This window comes from Opisthocomus hoazin, chromosome 4 (genome assembly GCF_030867145.1).
Source record: "Opisthocomus hoazin isolate bOpiHoa1 chromosome 4, bOpiHoa1.hap1, whole genome shotgun sequence".
Classification (NCBI taxonomy): Eukaryota; Metazoa; Chordata; class Aves; order Opisthocomiformes; family Opisthocomidae; genus Opisthocomus; species Opisthocomus hoazin.
In genome coordinates this window covers 27,793,326-27,816,321 of record NC_134417.1, presented here as the reverse complement: position 1 = coordinate 27,816,321, position 22,996 = coordinate 27,793,326, and the positions used below count along the sequence as shown (strand labels likewise).

The window sequence follows — 22,996 nt, the reverse complement described above, 5'->3', positions numbered from 1 at the left end:
TCCAGATTGTTCGCTCTTTTCTTTCCACTGTAATTTTATGAAACAAAAGTTTTATCACTAATTCTACCAAATAACTGTTTCAAATAGTAAACCTGGAACTGAAGATATTTAGGAAAATCTTCAGAAACATAAGCTTTTAAAACGTATGTAGTTATATCCCTTTTATGAGTGGAAACTGCTTTTCAACTTCTTGACCACTGAAAAAGTAAATAAACAAATATTTTATCAACAAAAGTTGATATTTGATAGACCTGAAGTTACATAGTATTAGAAGATGACATTTTAAGTGACTGCAAATTAATTTAATTTATTGAGTCAGCTACTCTTTGGAGTCAACATGGCCCACTGAAGGGCTGGGCTGTAAAGAGCTCACAATCACCACGTGGTTAGATGCACAGGAACTCGCATTAAAGGGAGCGGCTGCTGCTCAGTATGAGCAAGAGGCTCACAACCCAACCTAACCAATTTACTTCAAAGAGGAGCATCAAAGACCCATCTTGCAATGTATCGCCCATCTCCCCCGCAGTCTCACAAAACCAGCTTTCTCACACTTGAAAACAAGTCCCCACCCTCGATGAAAGCAGCAAACATTAAACAGCCCTGGGGAAGGGGTGAGATAGGCTCCAACCCAACCCAAAGCACTGGGGATCTCATTCTCTTGCACCTTCAAGGAGATTTTTGTCTGGACTAGAATGTGCTGACCTGAGGGTCCTGAGCTGCTTCATTTCTGGTGTATCTTGTAAGTCAATTGATTTAATATTATCCTGTTAATGACAAAGGATACCCAGATTTGCTCTAGCAGAACAAGAAGGAGCTTTAAGTATTAGCATGTGCTCCTCACCCACACACCTGCGTGGCCAAGCCCACCCCACAGCATGTGCACTCCATTGCACGAACGCTCCCCGACTGCTCACACAGCTCCGTAACTTACAGCCTGGAGCTGGGTGACATTCCCCTTGCCTGCCCTAGCCAATGGCCACGGATCTTCAGCTCAGCGTGACATTTCCTGCCCTCTCCCAGAGAGCTTGGGGTTCCTTCCCTATGACAGCCAAAAGGCAGTCCTCACATAATGTTCACGGAAGTCTGGGATAGCCGAGAGCTGCGCTATATCCCTGAAGGAAAAGAACAACAGTCCTGGAAGATTTCAAAACACTGCACTTTGTGACTAACATTGTTTTATAATGTTCCTTCCCATCCACGAGCTCTGCGCTAGAGGATCTTTGCTGCCCATTTGCCTGAACCCTGTGATGACTTTCAGCGTGGTGTTGAAGTTCTCGCAATGGGAAAGGCTCAGACCGCTTACCTTCAATAACACACTGATCGGGGACAGGAATTTTCCTCCCCATCTCCATGACGTACGCTTTCACTTTATCCAGGTTTTCCCTCAAGTGCAAGTAGAGCTTGTCCTGGTATTCCACGGGGTTCATCACTGCCTCCGTGCTTCCTTCGTGGGCCTTTTCTTTAGCAGATCCTGGCAAATTTTCTGATTCCATGTAATCGGCGCTTTGGTGTGAAACCAAAGAATTTCCCAGTTGCATTGCTTCAGTATCACCACTAAAAGGCAATTTGTCACTTTCTTGGCTAATGTAGATCTCGGTGAAGGAGATACCAGCAGTCATCTCCCCATTCTCCTCGTCGTGCCCACTCTCTGAGTTTACCCCCTTCATGCGGACTGCATGCAAAGCGAGGCTTTTGGACCTGGAAGGTGATGAAGGAAAGGAAAAATGTTTTGGAATAGAGGTAGGACACAAAAATCATCTGAACGTGCGCTCTTCCAAGTTACCTCTGTGTAGCTGGCTCAGAGCCGAGCGCGGGGTTCACTTAGCCAGAGGCAAATATCTTTTGATAAATATGCATTTCAAAAGCAAAACTCAAGCCACAGCTTTAATAAGCAAATGAAACTAAATAATACCCATATATCACATCTGCACGCCCAGGATGGAGCTACTCAAGCTATCTGCAAGTAACTCATAAGCCCAGCACTGGCGTATATGCTTTATTGATCACATCATAAAAATGCCATCCAGCAGCCATTTAACGGAACAGAGAGTCAGCCCCCAAGTCTCCACTGCCCCATACCTATGCGCTGGGGGTGAAGTTCAGCCACCGTAAGAGTAAGAAGGGTAGCAGTGAAGCGACTGAAACGGCAAATACTGGAGCAGGAAGAGAAAATCCCTGCTGCGAAGCCGCAGTGCACAGGCAGCCTAAGGACAGGGTGCACGTTCCTGTCTGAGCCCTGATCTCACCCAGGGGCCCGGGAGAGTCGCGCTCATCTCCACACAGCACGCAGGCACAGCAACCAACGCAAAATTTGATCCAAATACACGATACGTATTGTTAGCAATAACACTCAGGAGAGGTCTCTGTATCTTCCTTTCTAGTAATATCTGTATGCAAATATTTTCCTATCTTTCACGTTGTTTTAGGGCACAGAAGAGATTAAAGAAGTAATTTAGAAAGATTTTATCCAGCCTTTGAATTCATGGATATAAGACTTGGTTAAAATTAGACTTAGGATGCCCAAAGGTATCATGAAAATGGACCAAATTCTCAATGTTTGGATCAAGTGTTATTACAAAACTGATGTTCACGAAAACCACTCACACGCTTTACAGAGCCATACCTGTTAAATCTCATATCCTTCCTTTCTTCTTTAGAAACCTGGCCTAAACTGTATCTCCGCACTGAGCCAGGAGTACTGGTGTCAACATTTATTTTCTCTTCAAAAGCCTGTATTTTAACTTGAAGCTTTTCATCTTCCTCATTCCCATTCATAACAGATTTTAAATCATCGAGTGGCACAGAAGATTCTGTTTCAGTATCATTTTCCATCCTAAGGAAGTAGAAAGCAGAGATTTAATGCTGGCACGCTGTGTTCACAGTGGTGCTGACACTGCCTTTCTGTCTCTGACCCGTATTGTATATCTGGTAAAATAATTATGTTTCAGCAGAGATTCTCTTAGAGGTTGATTAATTATTATCAATAACATCTTCCTAGATCAATGTCTCTGTCAGATGGATCAGAAACGCTGAACATCTCTGACAACACTGGATTAGAAACTGCATGTGCTCTATTTGCACAAGCAAAACCCAGCTCTTTCCCCCACAGTCCCACAGCAAAAAGTTTTTCAACGGAACTTAAACCATTTCCTCAAGCTTGCTGAACAGGGACTTATTACATGATTTTCATAAACCAAAAGTCAAGCTAATTGCAGAGTTTATAGAAGTCTGTGGTTTTAAAGGTTTGATGAAAGTACATGCAGTTCCTACTGAATTATTGTATTCTGAGTAAGAAAAATATCTTTTAAAACTCAGCACATGGACAGAAACAGGCTCAGGAAAAGTTCTAAGCAATGCAGCTGAAGTTCAGCAAAAAAGAAAAAGAAAATGAAGAGTTAAAATGTAATACTGCAGGACAAGCTGTTTTATTTTAAATTTGATTGTTACATTAGTCTTAGAATATGTAACCTTTCAATGCAAAATTCAAAGATAACTTCAAAATAAATTGAAGGGAAGCTGTTAATCTTAAAGGACAAAAAGAAATCTGCTGTCAAATATACTGCTGGTAAAAATTTGCTTTCTAGTGATTAAAATATCCTCCGACTGGTGAAAAAACGCTGTCTTCGTTGGAGGCCCAGCAGTGCTACCGCGGGGGCGGGAGTCGCTCCCACCAAAGCCCCGTGGCACAGCCGAAACCCTCCGCAGAAGGCTCCCAGGGTGAAAGATCCACCACCCCAAGCCAGTGCAAGGGCTGACGTCACACCGATGTCACACCCTGCCCCAAGCACAGCCCTTCCCCTGCCCAAACCCACGTTTCCTAGATTATGGTTTTCAGTCTGAGTGCTGGATTCCCCCAAAACAGAGCTCCCGAAAATGGAGTTTGCTGGGTTTCTGTGCTGCTCACAGCCCGCGGCGAGACTCAGCACCTCCAAATATTGGGCCATTTGCCAGACACCTAAGCCTTGGGTACCCTCCCCTTGCAGATGCTGCTTGGCCTTCATGCCAATCCCAGGGGTCCAACAGCACGCTGCGGCAAAAGCACTGTTGCTCCTTCCCCCCTTCTCCAGGGAGGTGCCTTCCGCTAGGGATTTACGTGTTCCCGTCTTGCTCCTGCAACTGTGCAGGAACAGGACCGAAAAATCATGAAAGGCAGTACATGAAGACAACCAGAAATCTCTTAGAGAATTAAGGGGCACTTGACAGTGTTTACTGTTTAAACTCTACGCACAGCTCTAAAACAAGCTCGTTTTGCTTCTGATCATTTCTTTGTTGGTTTTTTTTTTCCTGAAGAGCAAACATCTGAACAGCTAAATCTACAAAATATGGATATGGAAAGCCAGAAGTGAGAGGTTTAACACAGCACTTTCCAAGCAGCAGACTCTCAACAAGTCATGCTCACAGTCTGGAAGCCAATTAAAAACTCCCAAATACTGCAAATTACCAAATGTAGAAACAAAGCATGTTTAAAAAAAACAACCATGAATACTGCATCACAAAATGCACTTTTTCATTTGTTTTGATAAAGCCAGTTCAGGATATTTCTCAGGGGAGTTAGCAAGTTTTGTCTTGTTTTGTTTTTATTTAGGCAAGATCTCATAATATATTAACACTGTAGAACACTTTGAAAAAAAATATTCTTCTGTAATAAAGAACCTTGGCATGACCTTTACTAACAAACCTTTCTGGAGAAATGGGACAAGATTTAATTTCTTAGAAAGCTGTCACTCCAACATAACTCCCAACACTGCTCCCATTGTGGGACCTAAGCCCTAAGAGAAATGTCTGCTACGGACGTACAGGCATATAAAGCCCTCTGGCTACAGAGAGGGGATTGATGGACTGATGGGATTGATGAATGACAGCCCCAAACCAGCAAGCCTCAGTGATGGCTGGAGACGAAAACGGCCTTTTATAACAGCACCTTTTTGTCCAGCATTCTCCGGTTGAGCTCTGATGGTTTTGTGAAGGAAATCCAAGAAAATGCTTCTGCTAAAGCAATGTACTAGTGAATCCCATTTGCCACACGTAAAGCCGCAGTAAGGTAGTGCGTACAGGGCTCATCGCTGCCTGGTGCTCCTCAAGCCCCCTCCTTGGTTCAGACCCTCTCGGTGCCCGGGATTTCCAAGCAGCTGTGGGTGGGAGGCAGCCCCGGCATGTCCCCAGGGACTGCTTGCTCTCACGTGTACCCACTTTCTGCTCGCATCGATTCCCAAGAAGCCAAAAGCACACATCCCAAGCGAAACGTTCAACGCAACCTCCACCCCACACCCAGCGGGACGCCTGGCAGGCCTTCCTGCTGGCCTCCCCTTCCAGCAACAGTAAAATAAACTATTGTTTGGAATCTTGGCAAGAGACATTCGGTACATTGCTGAGGTTGCTGGAGCAGGATCAGCTTACACCAAAGCTCAGGCTGTTTTCGAGAGGAAAGGGATGCACAAACCTATCATGAAATCATAAGGATCTGGCATGTAAAGATAGTATGTGCTACTCATCATTTCACTGCTTTTAAATTCTCTGTAGAAAGAGATGCAATTATACAGGTCAGCAAGTCAAGACCGATACATTAATCTGAAGAGCATTTCTTCGGACCACCAGCACCATTATCAACATCATCAGTCAGGTGCTTAAAATGGGAAAAAGAGCCTGCACAAATGGACATTGCTGGAAATACACTCGAGATGGGATTGCTTCCAGGGCTTCAACTCTGTGTGGATAGAGGCAACATGCATGGATCTAGTGTGGGTCCATGTGGTTCGTCAACGTGCAGACATAATCACCTCAAATACGACCAGCATGCAGGCATGAGGAAGGCAAGTGGAAGATGGCGACCTCAAAACCTCATCAAGAGCTTCCAAACATTGCTAGTAACCAGTCACGAGGACATCATCAGCCAGATAACGTCCAAGGCCGAGGTGCCACCGGGAGCCGGTGCCCTCGCAGGTACTAACGATGGCGGAGGTCAGGACAGTTTGATAGCCGATGGCGATGGACACAGGCAGCAGGCGGGGGGGGGGTTTGATAACCTGCGGGGCTGCGGCTCCCGAGGCAGCGGCAAGGGGGGGATGCTTCGTGCAGACAGGCTTCTTGGTACCTGCACCAAATTAAGTCACGCTGTCGTCCCTTACCAACATAGGAAAGTCTTACATGCTATTACAGCTCATCACTAAAAATGTTGATTTAAAGAAGGATGAATACAGTAGAAAATGAAAGCAAATGCACTGTAAATGTTCAAATGAAGTTCGGTGATGCCATGTGCTAGACCCATCTCCTTTAAGGAGAAAAGATTGCTTCATCCAGGCACTACACTAAAATGAGTCATGGTGGTATAGCCTGTTCTGCTCAGTTCTTACCCAGAACGAGGGCTTGGAAGCTTCATTAAATTTTCTTTCTCTTTTTTCTTTCCTTCTTTTGATTGACCATGCTATACTTCAAGGTTGGATCAGTCCATTAAAACTCTGTATGTGTTCTTAAAAAACACCTCTGAGACTAACTTGAAATTTTGTGACAGTAAGGAGCAACAGAGCATCGCATGGTTTTAATTATACTCTCCACTAACTGCATGTAAAATTCCCTCTGTCAAACAACTCCAAGCCAGCCATCGCTCTGAAGAAATCAGTTTCTTCTTATGTAAACACATGATTCTGGAAGGAATGGTTATAATCCAGTCACACATTTTAAAATCCTGTTTTCCTTTCACAGCATAAATACTCTGGATTGCTGCTCTTTAAAAAACACTGCAGTCCAGTAACTGCAGCAGCTCTGGAGCTAGGAGAGTATTTCTACGTCAACATTTGGACCAGTCCCATTGAGGCTAGTACAAGTCAGAAGAAACTCCACTTAAATCAGTGGAGAACTCCCATTTTAGCCTTAACCGCTGCTTCATACTTGTTCTTGTCCAATCTAGCTGCTACTATGTTTGATTCAGGCCTGAAACGTGAACCCAAAGAATATCTAAAAATTGTAATTGTGAAAAATCAGTGTTTCACTCTAATGTCTCATAGCCACATTGAGATAAGATGATGGCAGCTGCAAGCCTACAGGGAATCAGGGTCACAGAGGATGCGGCAGATGAAGCAGGAAAAACATAATTAAAAAAAAATAAAAATCAAGCGGCAGATTCAGAATAAGGAATGATTTCAGACAGGTTTGTTTGAAAGGGTCCAGGCCCTGCCACCAGCCCGAGACAGCTACTTGCGGGGCAGACATGGCCCAGGACACCGGTCCTCACTCCGAGGAGCATCAGGAACAGGTTTTTGTTCCTCACACCTGCCTTGTGGCGAGCACGGCTATACTACAGGGACTGTCCTGTCTTACAAATCAGCAATTCATCCACAGAAATGTTAAAAACTGCTAACAACAAAACAAACAGTGTGGAGGAACATCTATTTAAGTTCCTTCCACCGCAGAGATAAGGCCAAACTCTGCCCTTCCTTAAACCAAAATAAACTCCGAGCAGCTCCACGGCAGCCCTGGGATAAGGTGGGTGCATTTTCCATCGTCTGCCCCTCCGTATTGCCCCGCAGAGTCTGGCCTCACGGCAAATTTTAAATTCCAAAGACAGCAGTTACATTTTCATTTGCTCATATGCATGGCTGTGTTCAAACTTGTCGCTTGGAACCAAATGCAACTTCAACAAGCAAACAACCAAAGCCTTTTCCTTTCATGCTCAGTATAATCAGCAGAGGCTTTTCCCTGAAGGAAAAGGAGGAGGTTTTCTGAAAAATCCACCACAAAATATGATAATTTCCTCCCTTCTCCTCCCTCAGACTCTACACCCAAACAGTATTTTCCATCTGTAGGCACACTCCTGCAGATGAAGAAGCTTCTACTCCTCAGGAAAGCAAGTCCTTAACAAGGGGGGATTTCAGAGACAAACGGGGAAAACACAGCAACACCACCTTAATGAAAATATTTGCTTGTTTTTTACTGTTTTTTATCAGCTCTAGAGACAAATATTAAGCACAGAAGACAATACGAAATAGGCATGTCACAACATTTTATCAAATAAAGTAATTTTTCTATTGTAAATCAAGGGACCACGACGGGCTGTGTGAGTAACTATTATGTTTTGTTACTGAAGCCTGAATTGCCATACTGTTCCATTACAGTTCCCAGAATACTTGCCATCCTGGTCCCCTCTGCTAAGTGATGTCTGGCATACTCTTCTTCACAGTTGAACTGGATTAGTTTCGAGAACATGTAGGTCATTTCATGCTCACTTTGCTGCCTCCATTTAGGCTTTTTCACTCTCTTCAGTGAAACTTTTCAGAAAACAAGTGCCAAGGGCTTGATTGCAGCAGAGGTTTCTGCCACCAGGTGAAGTTCGGATGTTTCTTACAGCCTGGTTGCAAACTGGGGGACTATATCAGGGTTTCTCTCCTTTTTCATTTTTAACTCTCTCCAGGATACCAATCAATTGTTTCTTGCATGACCTCAATGTTTTGTCTCCAACTCTACTAGTCTGTCTCCAAGGCTATCCTTCATGGTTATGAGTTTTCTGACATCTGTGTTAAATTTTATCACAGAATTACTGTTCCTTTGTGCCCTCTTGACCTATTTCAGTACACACAATGCTAATTATAAGTCTCTCCCTAATTAAAAGTGACTACCACCATATATTTAAATAACACTTCTGTTCTTACTGTGACTAATGCAGCAACGCTCCCGATGCTTTAACCTTAGGATACATTTAAAAGAAGCTGAGTGAGCAGAACATCATTTTATACAAGCTTGAGAAATTTTTCAGACTGTTTTAGCAAACCCTTATCAGGGAGCTACGCCAGTCATTGTTCTCATCAGCTTCAGTGGTTATCTTCTGCAATAACTCAACGATAATTGTGTAGCTTGACTTCGCTGATTTAGTTTTAACTGAAGCTTTTTAGATTGCCTTAGCCTCCTTTTCTGAGACACGGCTTTCTTCCTGTTCTTTAAGTGCTAAAACTTGAACAGCTTCTTTATTCTTCAGTGCCAAATGGTGCAATTCTTGTTGATGATGTTCAGAGGTCATTCTGCCTGGTAGTGGGAAGCTGGTGTCTGCGGTGCAGCCACAGCTCTTACTGCCACCCTTTAATTTACAGATTTCTGTTTCAGTGTCCTGAGGCTTGCATTTGAAACACATTCATCGAGTTACTTCTACAAGTAAGGATGTTGCCCATCAGGTGTTTATAACTATTTTGTATGCTTACCTGGCCCAGTAAATTACACAAACCAATGGCTGAGTGACTACGTACTGGAACAATACAAGAGGGATATCAATATCGATTTGAAAATGGCAAAGTAGCAATTTATAGGAACTGCAGTACATCTTACTTCCAGCTGATTGTTCATTCATCGCAACTTCAATATATATAATACAAATTTATGCTGCCAGGCACAGAGATGGCTGTGGCTTTATCACACAGACACTAGATTTACCTGGCTCCTGATGCACTGTCGTTCTCTAGCTGTTGGACGAGAAGCTTGGCTATAGCAGTGAAACTGTTGCTCATGCGGTAGATATCTCTGCTCTGGGTGCCCAAGATGCTCGAGAAGGTGTCAGTGAGTCTCTTAATTTCCAGCAAAAGAATATGGTGAAATGAGTGCTCCATGTTGGCCAGCTGGTTCACCAAATATGTCAGGCATATTCTGGCTTGCTCCTAGACAACACAAGGAGATAAAAACAATTGTAAACAAATAAATTTGTTGTTTTCTTGTGCCAGGGAGGTTTGTGTGTGTGCTGCTGATTAAAACATTGTCATCGGGGAACAGTAGCTACCCCATGATAACTACCAAAAAGGCAACTGCGCAGCGGGCAGGAGTGGAGGGATTATCAGCACCTCTTCTTGCTAATGGCCAGAGGTTAAAGTGCCTCGTAAATCACGGGGGTTCTCTCCTTTCATTGCAATTCATTTAGGAGCGACACTCAGATCAGACCCGTGACTAACACTGCTACAGAGAGAAGTTTAAAATGAGATTTCGTTTGAAGACCTCATCACACACGATAAGGCACGGTCTGGCAGCTGTATCAATCACTGCCAACGCACTGAAGTCTGATATGCCCTCCGTAGCCAAAGTTTTGCTAGCCAATTTATCAGGGGGATGTGATCTCACCAATTTATCAGCCAGTTCGCATCCCCCACAAATCAGGATTAAAGGGGCCGTTTCAGATCATAATATTAAACATGCAAATATTTTGTAGCAAAGATACTTTATCATCGCTGCTTGGCAAGGGCACACAATTCCAGTCCCAACTATTTCTGTACGTATGTGCACAAATTCACATACTAAAACACAAACCCTGAAAGTGAAGAAACGCATTAGGGTTCCTCCGTTTTCACAGAATCACAGAATGGTCAGGGTTGGAAGGGACCTCCGTGGGTCATCTAGTCCAACCCTCCTGCCGAAGCAGGGTCACCTACAGCAGGCTGCACAGGACCTTGTCCAGGCAAGGTTTTGTTAGAATTATCCTAAGCGTATTAGGTTCCACAGTCCTAAAAACATCTAAGTGGGAAAAGCATCAGAGAAAGAAGCAATTAACTCAGGAGCTCATATCAGATCCTCCATGGGGGTAGCCGGGTACGGCTCCATGGAGCGCAACCCACTTGGTATTCTGCAGATTATTACAGAAATTGTGAAATATTTTGCTTTTAGAGCCTGTGCTGAAACACAAACAAAGGCACTTCAGGAAAATATAAAATTCTCTTCTTCCCAAAAGAGGAGGGGAAGTCATGCGCCATACGCATCCTCAGACTGCGCGGCAATACCGTTATTACCTCTTCTCTTCTGGGACCGTGTAACAGGCGAGAAAAAATTGCTGAAAGTTTGATTCCAAGTACAGCTAGGCCATAAAAATACACAAGGGAATTTGGCAGAACACGGCCTCAGCATCACAAGCGAGACATTTTTTGAAGAAAAAGTCAACTTCTCTTAAGCAAAAGAGGATCTGCTCCACTGTGCCGTGACAGAGATAAATGAGCAAAGCGTATCAGACAAATTGCTTCCCTTCAGCCATACGGGGAAAAACTCCAGCTATATCCTCAGATGTGTGACGGGACGAGCTTTTTTCTCAATGGTTTGAAAGAGCTTGACTTTTTGCTACATATTCACTAGTTTATTTGGAAGACGATCCTCCCTCCAAGAGATAAACACAGGCTCAATTAACATTTAAAACACATTTTTGTTTCCTAAACAAACTGTGCAGCAGACGTAACTGGAAGAGAAGTTTTGACCATTTTCATGTCACTTTGATCCAGCTGGAGTGTCTCCAGCCATGCTGCAATGCTGCTACTCGCCTGGAGTGAGGTAAAAGAACAATAAACTCTACTGAGTAATGTAATATGTAACTGTTATACAAAACTAAATTACAGCAAAATAGCTCAACATGAAAGCAGCCATTATCCCTGCCACAATTTTTATCCAAAAATTTTCAGAAAGCCTATCTGGATATACAGAACCCATTGTTATTTTAACAATGCATATTTTATGTATTCGTATATTTTTTCATAAGCATCCCTTGCATTTTCTGGCATTACATCTGCCAGTAGGTGAAGATGTAAAATGCAAGCAATGAGGTGTGGCAAAGCATTTTGCTTTGTCTTAAAATCAGGCTCAGGAGACCACAAAAGGAGATCACAAGGCTTTCAGGAGATCACAAGGCTTTCAGAAGTAACTCTGATCTCCAGTTGGTTCAAAACATACAGTTATTGGAAAAACAATTATTAAACTGTTCGACTGACCTGTGCTCCAAGATGCTGTTTTGCTTTGCATAAATTTATGGTTAAGGGACAAGTTCTGATTTCAGCCTCACCCATGAGAGTGTCACTGACATCAACAGAAGCGGTGTGTATAAACAAGCAGGGAGCCTTCAAAATAAAGGGATCTATTTTCAGCCAAACCTCTCATCTCTCCAGGGGTCTGTCTGAGCTGCCAAGGTGGAGAGTGCAGCTCAGTGAAAGCACAAGAGGTTGCTTCTAGAAGCCAGCAGAAAGGATTTTCTGCTCGTATCTGCAATCTATAGCAGAAAGGGCCAAGCCTCAATCCTTGCCACCTCTTTTCCCCAAGTAAACCTCCCATTGAAATAAAATGTCAATGAATAAAATTCCAGCACTCCCATTGCCGTTTCATTTCCCACTTGTTTTGCTTGGCTGGGAAGGGGTGCAGATTCATGCCTATAGAACTGGCAGCGTATCTGCAACACGGCTGCCTTACAGGAAAAGGAAGAGGGGGAGAAGTGACAACAGAGGTTTTCAGGAAGGCATTGCTGCAGTAGGCTGCAAGACAAGACCAGCAGCAGCGCCTGTGTCTGCAGGGACCATTTTGTTGCTTGCACGTTCCTACTTGGACCTGATCTAAATCAATGAACTGGCTGCAGTAATGCTTGCAACTCAGCAGTCATGCTTAGATCAGAGTATTATTTTAGTTCTTTCTTGTGCGTGCACTCATTGTTATATACTTAGCCTTTAAGATCTGTCCAGCTTTTCTGATGCCAGATGTGTTTCCACTTCTTTTATCGCAGGCTGAGTGTCTGCACTGCAGTGAGTGATGCCCCACACATCAGTGAAATCCATGGGGCGTTCAGAAAGGCTTTTTTTTTTTTTTCCTTTCAAAAAGCTTGATCTGCATGGGAGTACCCAGAGAAAGGACCCACCTCTTGGCTCACGATATGGCGGGGGCAAAATCTCTACAACGGGCTGTCAGAGTAAAGCAAACAAAGCCTTTACAAGGGAAAAGGAAGACTATGAGAGATCCACTGTGTTACGAAACACACAGGAGCTGCAAGGACCCTTTGGTCACCATGTCTGGTCTGCTGCAACCCCAGGCCATCATGGACCAATGAAGGTCAAAAAAGCTTCTCACACCTCCACAGAACTGCAAGCCACAAAGCACTCGAGGTCCCTGACATAAAAAATCCTCAGGGTAGAGAGACAAAACTGAGAACTACAAGGTGAGAGAAAGACCATCAGTTATAATGTTCTTGTGTTGTGTTTGGACCTCTCCTCACCTGGAGAGCTTGACTTTGTTTTCTCTCCAAGACGTTCTCCCTGGCTTGAGGCATTAAGAGCCTCTTTCTGCCACTCCAGATCCTCTGCCCAGGACAGAGAAGACTGGGCAGAGTGGGGACAACCTCTGGAGAAGATCCAGCGGTGAGGATTCATCGTGTGTAACCTGCACTCAGGTGACAGGGCTGTGCAAGCCTGGCACTGATAGCAGGAGCCTCTGGTAGCCTCAGTGCAGGGGAACCATCAGAAAGCCCCACATCACCACTCAGCAGCCTCACGACTGAGACTGCTTCAACGGGGACTGCAGAAACAAAATCAAGTCCCTGGAGCACTGGGAACTACTCAGACATTTCAGTCAGGGCAGACCTTCCATTATTTGGATACTTTTTAGAAAAACAAGAGAGGAGGGGAGCCACGCGTCTCACGTCGGAAATCTCACCTCTGCCACCCTTTGCACGTTGCTTTTATCAATGTTTTTGAGTATCTAGTGAAAGATCTTCCGGATCCCACTAAAGCAGAGCCCACTACAAACAAATGAGAGGTGTGCCATCTCTGCAAACACGCAGCGCTCGTGGCGGCAGAGCTGGCTGGAATGCGGTCTGCTGCTAAGTCCGCAGCTTGCAGCTTCTTAGAAAAATAAGACACATGGCACGGGACATAATGCCAGTTACCTGACGCTTACAAGAGACAGACTGGAGATTATTCAATGCAGGCTTGTCCAGGCTGCGTGTGCAATACTTGTTAGCTATGTGCATCCGCACAAACCAACAGACAAAAAAATGTAAGAAGAAAATATTCTGCAAATCATTGCTTTGTAAACTTTACCGTAGTCTATAATTTTCAACAATATATGAAACACAACATGTCCAGTTGGTTCCTTGCTTATTCTTGGTATTGGTATAAAACAATAACAACAACAAAAGGTAAAATAAATTCAGTCCCTTTTAAGTAGCAGAACACGGCAGAAAACGAGCCTCAGAGACACTCACATGGGAAAAGCTCGTAGAATATGCTAAAATACACAATCTGTATTAAATCCCTAAATTCTGATCCCAGCAGAGCTCATTTGAGGATTAGCTAGTCACAAGCTGTAAAGCTTCTAGATGTTGACTCTGAAGTACCAAATGCAGAACTAAAGGTGGTCACCTGCAGCTCTTACAGTGGTAAATCTTGCTGGGGTGATGTAAGTAAACAAGGAGAGAACAACAAACTTCATTTGGCTCACACTCTTGAACGTGATTTTGGATTCTCCCCCCACGACAGAAATGAGATTTACAGAGCCAAGACAAATCTGGTTCATTTTAAATGATTATAAAGCTCAAGATCAGTGGAAATGGCAAGTGTAGTGTCGTCCTGCGTAGTACCCACAAGGATCAGACACCCATCGCCCAGCCAGTACCCAGTCAAAACTAAGTGCCAGAGGAGAAAGGATTGGCCTTATTGCAACAAGTGAAATCAGACTTGCACGACATCTATCCATGCCGGTGAAGGGCAGTGCAGAGGGGCTGCCCCCAGCCTTCTCCCTGCCTCCCACCAGGCTCCTCCGCTCCATGATACCCCCTGAAATTAGTGCAACTGCCTCATCTAAGAGTATGACCAAGACAATTCTGAATTATTAAAAAGGTTGTGCAAAGGAAAATTTCTCCTTGAGCTTCCCTGCATTGCTCACGTGTCTAGTTTTACCTTCAGCAACACGTAACCGGGCATAACATACCCTGATACCCTACAATGGGTTTGCCCAACGTGCCTACACAGGGTAGCGATATGCTCCAAGCTGCACCGCTGGTCCTTCGCCGTCGAGCAGAGCCGTTGCCCGGACGCACGGGCAGCTGCCGGCGAGCTGGGGTACAGCTAACCCCCCATCACCCTCCACTCCCAAGATTTAAAGGACTAACTTTGGTTAGAGGCCAAAAGAAACTCTTTTCTTGGGAGAGGAAAGTCTCTATGGAGATTCTCCGATGACCACTGTCACTGATGAGAGCACATCGTTATCTGTATCTAAACAAGAGAAGAACTGTCATCTTAAAGACAGAAGACGAACATGTGGAGGATTTTCCCCCACACAGTAAAACGATGCCACTTTTCTCCCCTCCCCCCTCCAAAGTGGCCTCCAGTGGAGTCAAAGGAAGGACAACCAAACGGTCTGCTTCAGAACAGCAAAAGCTCCAGTGAAATCTCTAGCCTTTACACAGACAAACTCCAGTTCACTTTGTGTAAATTTGGCCTCAAGGATCACTGAAAGGACATGGGAACTGTGGGATTCAGCTCTTTGCTGAAATAAATTATCCAGGTTACTGTATGGCAGGCATCAATGCCACACTTCAGCAAATGGTTAGATTTATTGCATACCATTCATTTTCTGCTAATTTTGTCACAGCCATAAAAATTTGACTCATTCACCAGAAACACTTTTAAGTTTAGCAGAACATTATTTTTGCATTTACAGAGCCGTGATTTGAGGTGGAAGGAAATCAGGGGTGAAAGACACAGCAGCTCATACCTGGGAATGCAAATAAAATCTCATTAAAAACCATGACCTGTCCTAAGTAAGCCTAACCAGTCTGGTGTCCTCAGGACACCCAGGGTCTTGAGCAATCAGGTAGTATACAAGCTCGTGGTGATAATCTCCTCCAGGCTGCATTTTTAGGAGTGGGGGATAGCAGCAGGGCAAGACGGGTCTCATCAGGGTCTAAGGCATTTCCCAGTCCCAACAGGACAGGGCTGATGTCGGATCTTCACGAGCAGCATCCCAAGTGGTGGAGAGCTCCAGGCTGCTTGTTGGAGCTGGTATTTTGGGGAGGGCAGAGAGCTCTGGGACCCGAGATCTGCTCGACCATTTCTGTACACAGTGTGTTTGAGTCTGTCCATGGCATCTGGATTAGGTGACCATCACTCCTGCATCCAGGCTGCGCATTTATGACTAAAGCAGAAATTGCAGTGCAAATTAGTTATGCTGCCATGAAACTCCCATTTTTTTTTTTTTAGGAGTTTGTCAGTATAAATTCTTTTTAGACATAAAGTTCTCCTTGGTTCAGATCCCAAACCAAGTTAACAGTGAAGGTGTTCCTGTGATGAGACTTGAGCCCAGCATCACTACTGAGCACTTTAATTGTAAAGATATAAGTATCCAATTAACTACAGCTACAAAGCCAAAATATCAGGATTACACTATACAAGGAAGCTCATATTTCACTGCATGATTACAACATTCCTGAAGGCTAAATGCATCTAAAATATGATATGATATGATACAAAAGGTGTGCAAAGTACCTTTTTCTTTTTCTGTGCCTTTCATTTCACATATACATACACTGCAGCCTAGCTTAGCTAAGCCCCTGGAATAATGACAGTTATGTGCTTTTATTGAATGGGAGGTTTAGCCGTTCCACAAAGACAATTAATACAAACAGAACATATACATGCACAGAAAGATATATACAGCAAATAATAATAATAATTTAGATATTTCTCTTTACAGTTTTGAGAATTTAAGTATTCATCTTTTTCATGCTCATTAAGCTCCTCTACAAAGTTTCTTTCTTTCCCACTAATGTGAACCCCATTTCTGCAGAGCCTCGTTACTACATGACTGTTCCTTGGTCAGAAGGCCCGAGGGCAGTTTCAGTCACTGAAATACCAGATCTGGTTTTTGTGCTGCTTGCTCTCCTAGCCATACTGGTGGTGTTACAATCTAGACCTGTTGTGGCCTTATATCCAGGAATTCGTTCTTGTAGGGCAGTCCAGTTACTTGTGAAGAAAGGAATACTTAGCTGTATTACTTTATACACAGTTTAGGAAAAAAAACCAAACAATCCACCCACCCCTAAAACCAAACACCAACTTCTTTTGCTTCTAAACTTACCTCATCAATATGTCCAACAGCTCCAAAGATCTTTGCTATTTGCCCAATCAAACTTGGAAAACTCTCACCAATTTCTTTCAGTGTCAGAAGAGAAGCAGCTAAGGCTGCTGGTTCATAGCTGGATATTTCTATAAGTATGTTTAGAATAATGTCACTATGGTTAGGGTCTCTCAAGTGTCCAAGTAGAAACGGGATACACTCTTTCAGCACCTATTTAAAAAAATATCAGAGAGAAACAAACTTTAAATATATTTTAAATTGTGAACACATATAACCAAAAGAGGTACTGTACACCAGAGTGACAAAAATAAAACACTGGACTTTGATTTAGTAGAATAGTTTTCCACCCTTGCTGACCTTTGCACGAGCTATTGTTGAGGTCAAATGAAGTTCAGCTCAACATATGGAATAAGGGTAAGCTGCAGCCTTGAAATATTGCAGTTATGCATGTATAAGTAAGGAAATGCCCAACTGTTAAAAAAGACAAAAAAAGCCCTCATCAAATATTTCCCTTGCTCTGGGCCAGTCCCCTACTTTATTGATTAAAGCAACATAAGACTTATCCTTCCCCAATGATACAGTGAATTAAAATACTAGTAGAAATTTTTGGTTTCTACCGGAAACTAAATAACGTGACAAGGTTAATAGATGGAACAGAATAAAAAATAAGAGGCAAGATCCTCACTGAAAAAAAAAATGCTGTAGGTAAGTTGCAATTTCTTACAACACCACAATTTTCAAGAGGTCGAGGGTGTAGTTCTTAAAATCATCTTACAAACAGGATGCAGTGTATACATCTATCTGCTGAATGATTATTTTTCATATAAACACACATGTACACTAACATACCTCTGATTCAGCAAAATGGTTGCATCAGCGTGAAAGGCTGGACAACAGATGGAGCATAAAGTGACCCGTCCTTCTGTTATTTTTTTGAGGATTATCATGTCCCACATGGTTTATTAGGTTTAGTAGGCATGGTGGTGATGGGTTGAAGGTTGGACTTTGTGATCTTAGAGGTCTTTTCCAACCTTAATGATTCTATGGTTTTAGCAAGCTGATACCTATTGCTCTGGCAAAATACTGCAGGAGGGTGGCTGAATAAATTCCAGTAGTAATAAATACTCATAATAATGATAATACAAAACAACTTCAGTCATGGCAGCTCCAGGGTGGAGCTCCACAGTAGCCAGCGGTGCACCCCAGCCCCCTCCGGCTGACAAGTTGCTTGCTTCCGAAAGGAGCTCTGTTTCATCTGGGACTGGGTATTGCAATAACGCTTCCTTGGCTACCTGGGGGAAGATACTTAACTACTGTTTATTCTTCCTTTCCGAAGATTTTATGAATTTCATAAATTCACAAAGCAGGTAGTTTTGTGTCTTGTTCTAATGAGCTAGGTGCCGTCAATGACATGCAGTTTCCAAAACATGATATATTTTGCCTTAGATAATTAATCTCCAGTTCACTTTAATCAATTCCTAACTCATTTTAACTTTCCTTGAGATATAATTTAATACAGTTCATATATTCTAACAGAAACTTTGTTATGGGAATACATACTCAGCTGACAGAGGAAGAGCCAAAAAGGTTGAAAACTGTTCTAGTTTAACACAAACTTTTTGGTCCAGCAGAGTCATTGTTATGTTCTTTTTATGATTAGATAAAGAATTTGGAATGGAATTAAAGAATTCATGAGGAATTAGCGTAGGAAAGTACTGTCATGCATGTTACGGGACTCCTCACTGTTTGGAGAGCAGCTAGCAGACAGACCTTGCCAAGTCATCTGAAACAAATAAACTCCTCCAAAAGGAGGTGTAGCACTTAGCAGTAAGACCTTCCAAACACGGTTTTACCCCCAGTTCTTTTTTCCGAGCCACGATCTGGAGGAGCCTGAAGAGGTGGTGCTGTTCGGCTTGACCCAGCTGAGCCATCGGTGCCACCAGCTCCCTCAGATGGAGGTTTATCGGCTGCGGTTGCTTCTCGTACAGCGCAGGCAGGACACGCAGCAGCATCCAGTTCCCTGAGAACAGAGCAAGTGAGAGGCCACGGCCTTACCGTATGTACATACCTTACAGCAAGAGAGTGCCATAGAAAATCAGCACAAACCTGGAGGCACCAGTTTTTAAGAGTCATCAGCACAAAACCAGGGAGGCATATACCGGACCAAGACAACAAATAAATAAAATAAATAGAATGAATCATTTCAGGCATAACAATGTAGGTGTAAAAAAAAGAGAAAATCAAATTAATTACAATTTTCATTTGCAAGTACAATATCATGAGAAGGCTGCTTAATGAGCTTTCAGATTTGGATGATACTCTGTTGAGTCCTACACCAAACTAAGTGCCATTTAAATTAACAACAACAACAACAAAAAGGCAGCTAGAAAGCACACAAAAGCTATATTTCCCCTTTGTTGAAATTCAGACTTTCAAATTAAATAAGCAGCATATGGAAAGTATAGTTGGTTATTAAGAGAACTAAACATGCATGACAGTAAATTGGAACATAAATAGTTAAGAATGCCATTTCCAGGAATAGAAAGGAGCCAGAAAGAGTCAACTGCAGACAGACAAAGATATGTAAAACCCTCTCTCACACATTTTCTTAAGATGTCTGTGCATAATTCAGTTTGAAGTCCAGGCTCATACCAAAATATATAACTTCACATTGCTCTACATGCCTGCCTCAATACATTGAAGTTTCAGTTGAACAACATATGGAACACATCTGCCTATTGCAATGTAGTATAGCTCCTTTTTGTAAACCCTTGAAAGTCCTTAAGGTCTCTCTGGATTTGGTTTCCAATAGGAACTAGCTCTCTGGCCTGCTGCTTTTTCTCCCATTTAAATCTGAGCTTTACAGTTTTGGAAGATAAGCAGGTCACTTCATGGATGGTAGACAAAGGATATATGGGTCAGACCGGACCACATCCTGCTCTTGCCAGATACAGAAAACGCACCCCAAGACACCGTTAGGTCTTTCAGCATCACATCCGAGCCAAGTAACTAACACATAATTCATTGCAGGTTCAGACAACTTTGAGTCGAACGGCTTGTAACGATCCCGACGGGGTCCTTATACTCGGGAGGGGGCCTCTGCGCTGTTCAGCCAGCCACACTTCGGCATCCTATCCCGCAGCATTCATCCTGCTGGAAGAGCTGCTGGCTTCTCCTTGAAGGCAGCGCTGAGCCTTTCGTGCAGCCGCTGCCGTGCTAAAGGCAAGGGTCAGATCCCACCTCTAGTCCCACGGACACAGCCAATTCCTGTCTTGTTCTGATCTACGAATAACGCACAAAGGCCAGTTGCAAAGGAAAGATATTTGCTGACGAATTACTCTAAACATCTAAACAGATTAGCAAGCTGTGGAGTTCTGGCCATTTTCTAGCCACATTCTTTGTGCAAATCTCTTCCTGATGTTACAAGTGAGTCTGTAAAAATGTGTCACTTTTTATTTTATGAATGTCACTAACGTACCGTGGGATTCGTGCAAAGCGCCAGTTCACCCAAAGTTAGAACTAAAATGGCAAAAGGATGTATTTACTTAAACTTTTCTAGACTGAGCTTGAAATTGAACAATTTTGTAACTAAATGCACTAACGATTATTTTCTTCTCCAGACAATTTAGCGCTTACAGAAATGAGTCCTGTCTTTGCACTTCCACACGCTTAGTTTCCACTGGAGGTTTTCTGCCCATATGGAACAGAGCTCTTAAGCTCCAGCTGAATTTCAGCAATGGTAACAATTGCAAAAGATGAAATTCCCATGTTCCTGCATGGGCAAAATTAATCTCAGCTGTAAAAGTGTAGAGGGTAGGAATACAGCAGAGACGAACCAAAACTAGCAGCTTTAAACGAGGAAAGACGGCCGCTAACCTGAGCCATGCTACTGCCTAAGCCAGGGCGTCACAGGTCGGAAGGTCTCTGGAAAGCAGGGCTAATCATTCAGTCTGAGAAAACGAGGCTTTGAGGCATCGGCTGCGTTAGAGGAGCGATGCCATCTGACATGACACAACGTGATGGATGGCAGCCACGAGACTGCTCTGAACAAACACACCTCGTGCAAACGCAAATTTGGGCAGCTTCCTCCGGTTATCATACAGCAAGCATTACTGGGTTTACATTCACTAGCCAAAATAAATGAAAAGCAAAGGCAAATTAGAGAAACACCATCACTTTGGAGTGATATTTAAATGACCTGACACAGAATTACTTTTAATTGAATAACCTGGGTATACAAACTCGGAAACAATCCAAGCAGACATCACAGTTTGTGTCTGTTCTTCATACAACTTAAGAAAGGTCATGAAGCACAGCCCAATTCACTATTTTCTTGTATTTTCATGTTTGAGTTCACTCTGAGTACCTCTTGCCGTTTGTTTGTCACACCTTTCCAGTTTCTAAGGGATTTACCCACACGCAGCTCACCAGTCTTTTGATTCTCAGAGCTCGGGCTGTCAGAGGCAATACTGAGCCCCTTACCAAGTAATTCACTTTTTTCCATCTTGCTTCATTGGTCTCAGCCTAAACTGAGCCTGAAAAGTATGTTTGTTGTCCGAGAACGGAAAAGCATTACGCTCAACTCCTTAATCACCTTCTTTCCCTCTTCCTTCCCCTACCACCCTTACCCCCGACATTTTCGAGATTCGATTTTCTCAGACTTTCCACGCAGACCACACGCTGGGAATTCTGCAATTCAGGCAGACGCTAACATGCAGCTGGGGATGCTCGATGACTTCGCACGGCTGGCTGCAAGGGAGGAGGCAGGTCCGGTGGGACCAACCACCACCGCACGCTGGGATGGTGCCAGCCCGCCCAGCTGCCCCAGGACCCTGCCCCGGGTGTGTTTGGGCCATGCTCCTTGCACACAGCGACGAGCAAAGGCTGCCTCGTGCTCAGTCACTGCTCTGCCCGACCCAGCGGCACAGAGCCCTTGTGAAATACATGAGCCTGGTAGCACACCGCACACTGAACACGAGCAGGAGGAGCTCTCTAAGCTACACAGCCATGTTTTACATTCACTCCAGATTGAGTATTCGGAGGTAAAAGCCCGTGCACCAAGACTAATTTTTTTTCCCCAGGATGACTTAACTTAGGCACATACCTCCACAAAAACGCTCACCTCTACCAAATTTTCGAGGTTTCTAATGTGTTGCTTCAACGTTACCACTTGTTATTTGCGTTTGCAGGAGAGCAGCTGGCATGCGGAACCTCGTATAGGCATAGGGTGACACAGTGAGACAGCTTGGCACGGAGGCACAGCACAGTGCCGTGGCCAGCAGCCCAGCACACAGGTAGCCCAGGTTTGCACCAGTGAGGGAGGCGTGTGGAGCAGCAGCCGGCGGCCCTGGGGTGCAGTGGAACAAGGCTGGAGGAGCAGGCAGAAGGGTTTTTTTGACTATTCTCTGAATACTTCACAGCCAATATATAATTTGTACCATATTACCCCTAACCTCACCTAAGCAAAGCACGTCTGAAATAATTAATGGCCCATTGAACTGATGAGCTTTCCAGAATTTAAAACAGATTAACACCTAATACCAATAATACTTAGCACCAGATTAATGTCTAATCCAAAAGTGCTTTGTTTTGGTTTTTTTCACAGTTAACAGAAACAACTCTAATCATGCAGCTGCTAATCTACATGCTCCCAGAGCAAGGTACTAGCGGTAACATATTAGCCATGTCGTTGTGATGTTGTTATTGGTAATTAGGGCTAGAAAAACAAAAGTCTAACAAGCTGTCTTTATGAGTTCTACTTTATCGCTTAAAGCAATAAACTGCTAATATGTAATAGAAGTTTTTATACATAGCTATCAAAAAAGCTACAATATTTAGGTTAAACCATACACATGTATCCAAACCAACTAAGGTATGTTTACTTTTCTGCCAATCTCTTCCAGAGCCCTGGCACGCACCAACTGCAAAACGAGTTTGCAGAGAACCCTGTTGTTTCCACAAATAACTCAAAACAGGGTAACCGATGCAGCCGGCGCTCGCAGGCAGCGAATTCCAAGTGATTTCATCCCCCGCTCTCACCCTGGCATCGCCGCGCGTTGCTGCAATCTGTTCTCGGAGGGGCAGCTTTCCCCGGTTCTTCCCCTCCGCGAGTCAGTGCATGTCCCCCCAGCGCAGACCTGGAAGGCTGGGATTGAGC

General features: G+C 43.7%; 1 protein-coding gene across 2 annotated transcripts in view; it reads right to left on the bottom strand.

Moving 5' to 3' along the window:
* The window catches only part of VEPH1 (ventricular zone expressed PH domain containing 1), a 79,242-nt gene that overhangs the window by 39,291 nt on the left and 16,955 nt on the right, over window positions 1–22,996 (bottom strand). For both annotated transcript variants that reach the window (XM_009939985.2, XM_009939986.2), the window contains exons 4-8: window positions 18,693–18,859; window positions 16,840–17,049; window positions 9,415–9,635; window positions 2,624–2,833; window positions 1,304–1,698 (exon numbers count right to left, since the gene is read on the bottom strand). In XM_009939985.2, the coding sequence (XP_009938287.2) occupies window positions 1,304–1,698; window positions 2,624–2,833; window positions 9,415–9,635; window positions 16,840–17,049; window positions 18,693–18,859 (1,203 nt within the window). The remainder of the gene's footprint in view (window positions 1–1,303; window positions 1,699–2,623; window positions 2,834–9,414; window positions 9,636–16,839; window positions 17,050–18,692; window positions 18,860–22,996) is intronic.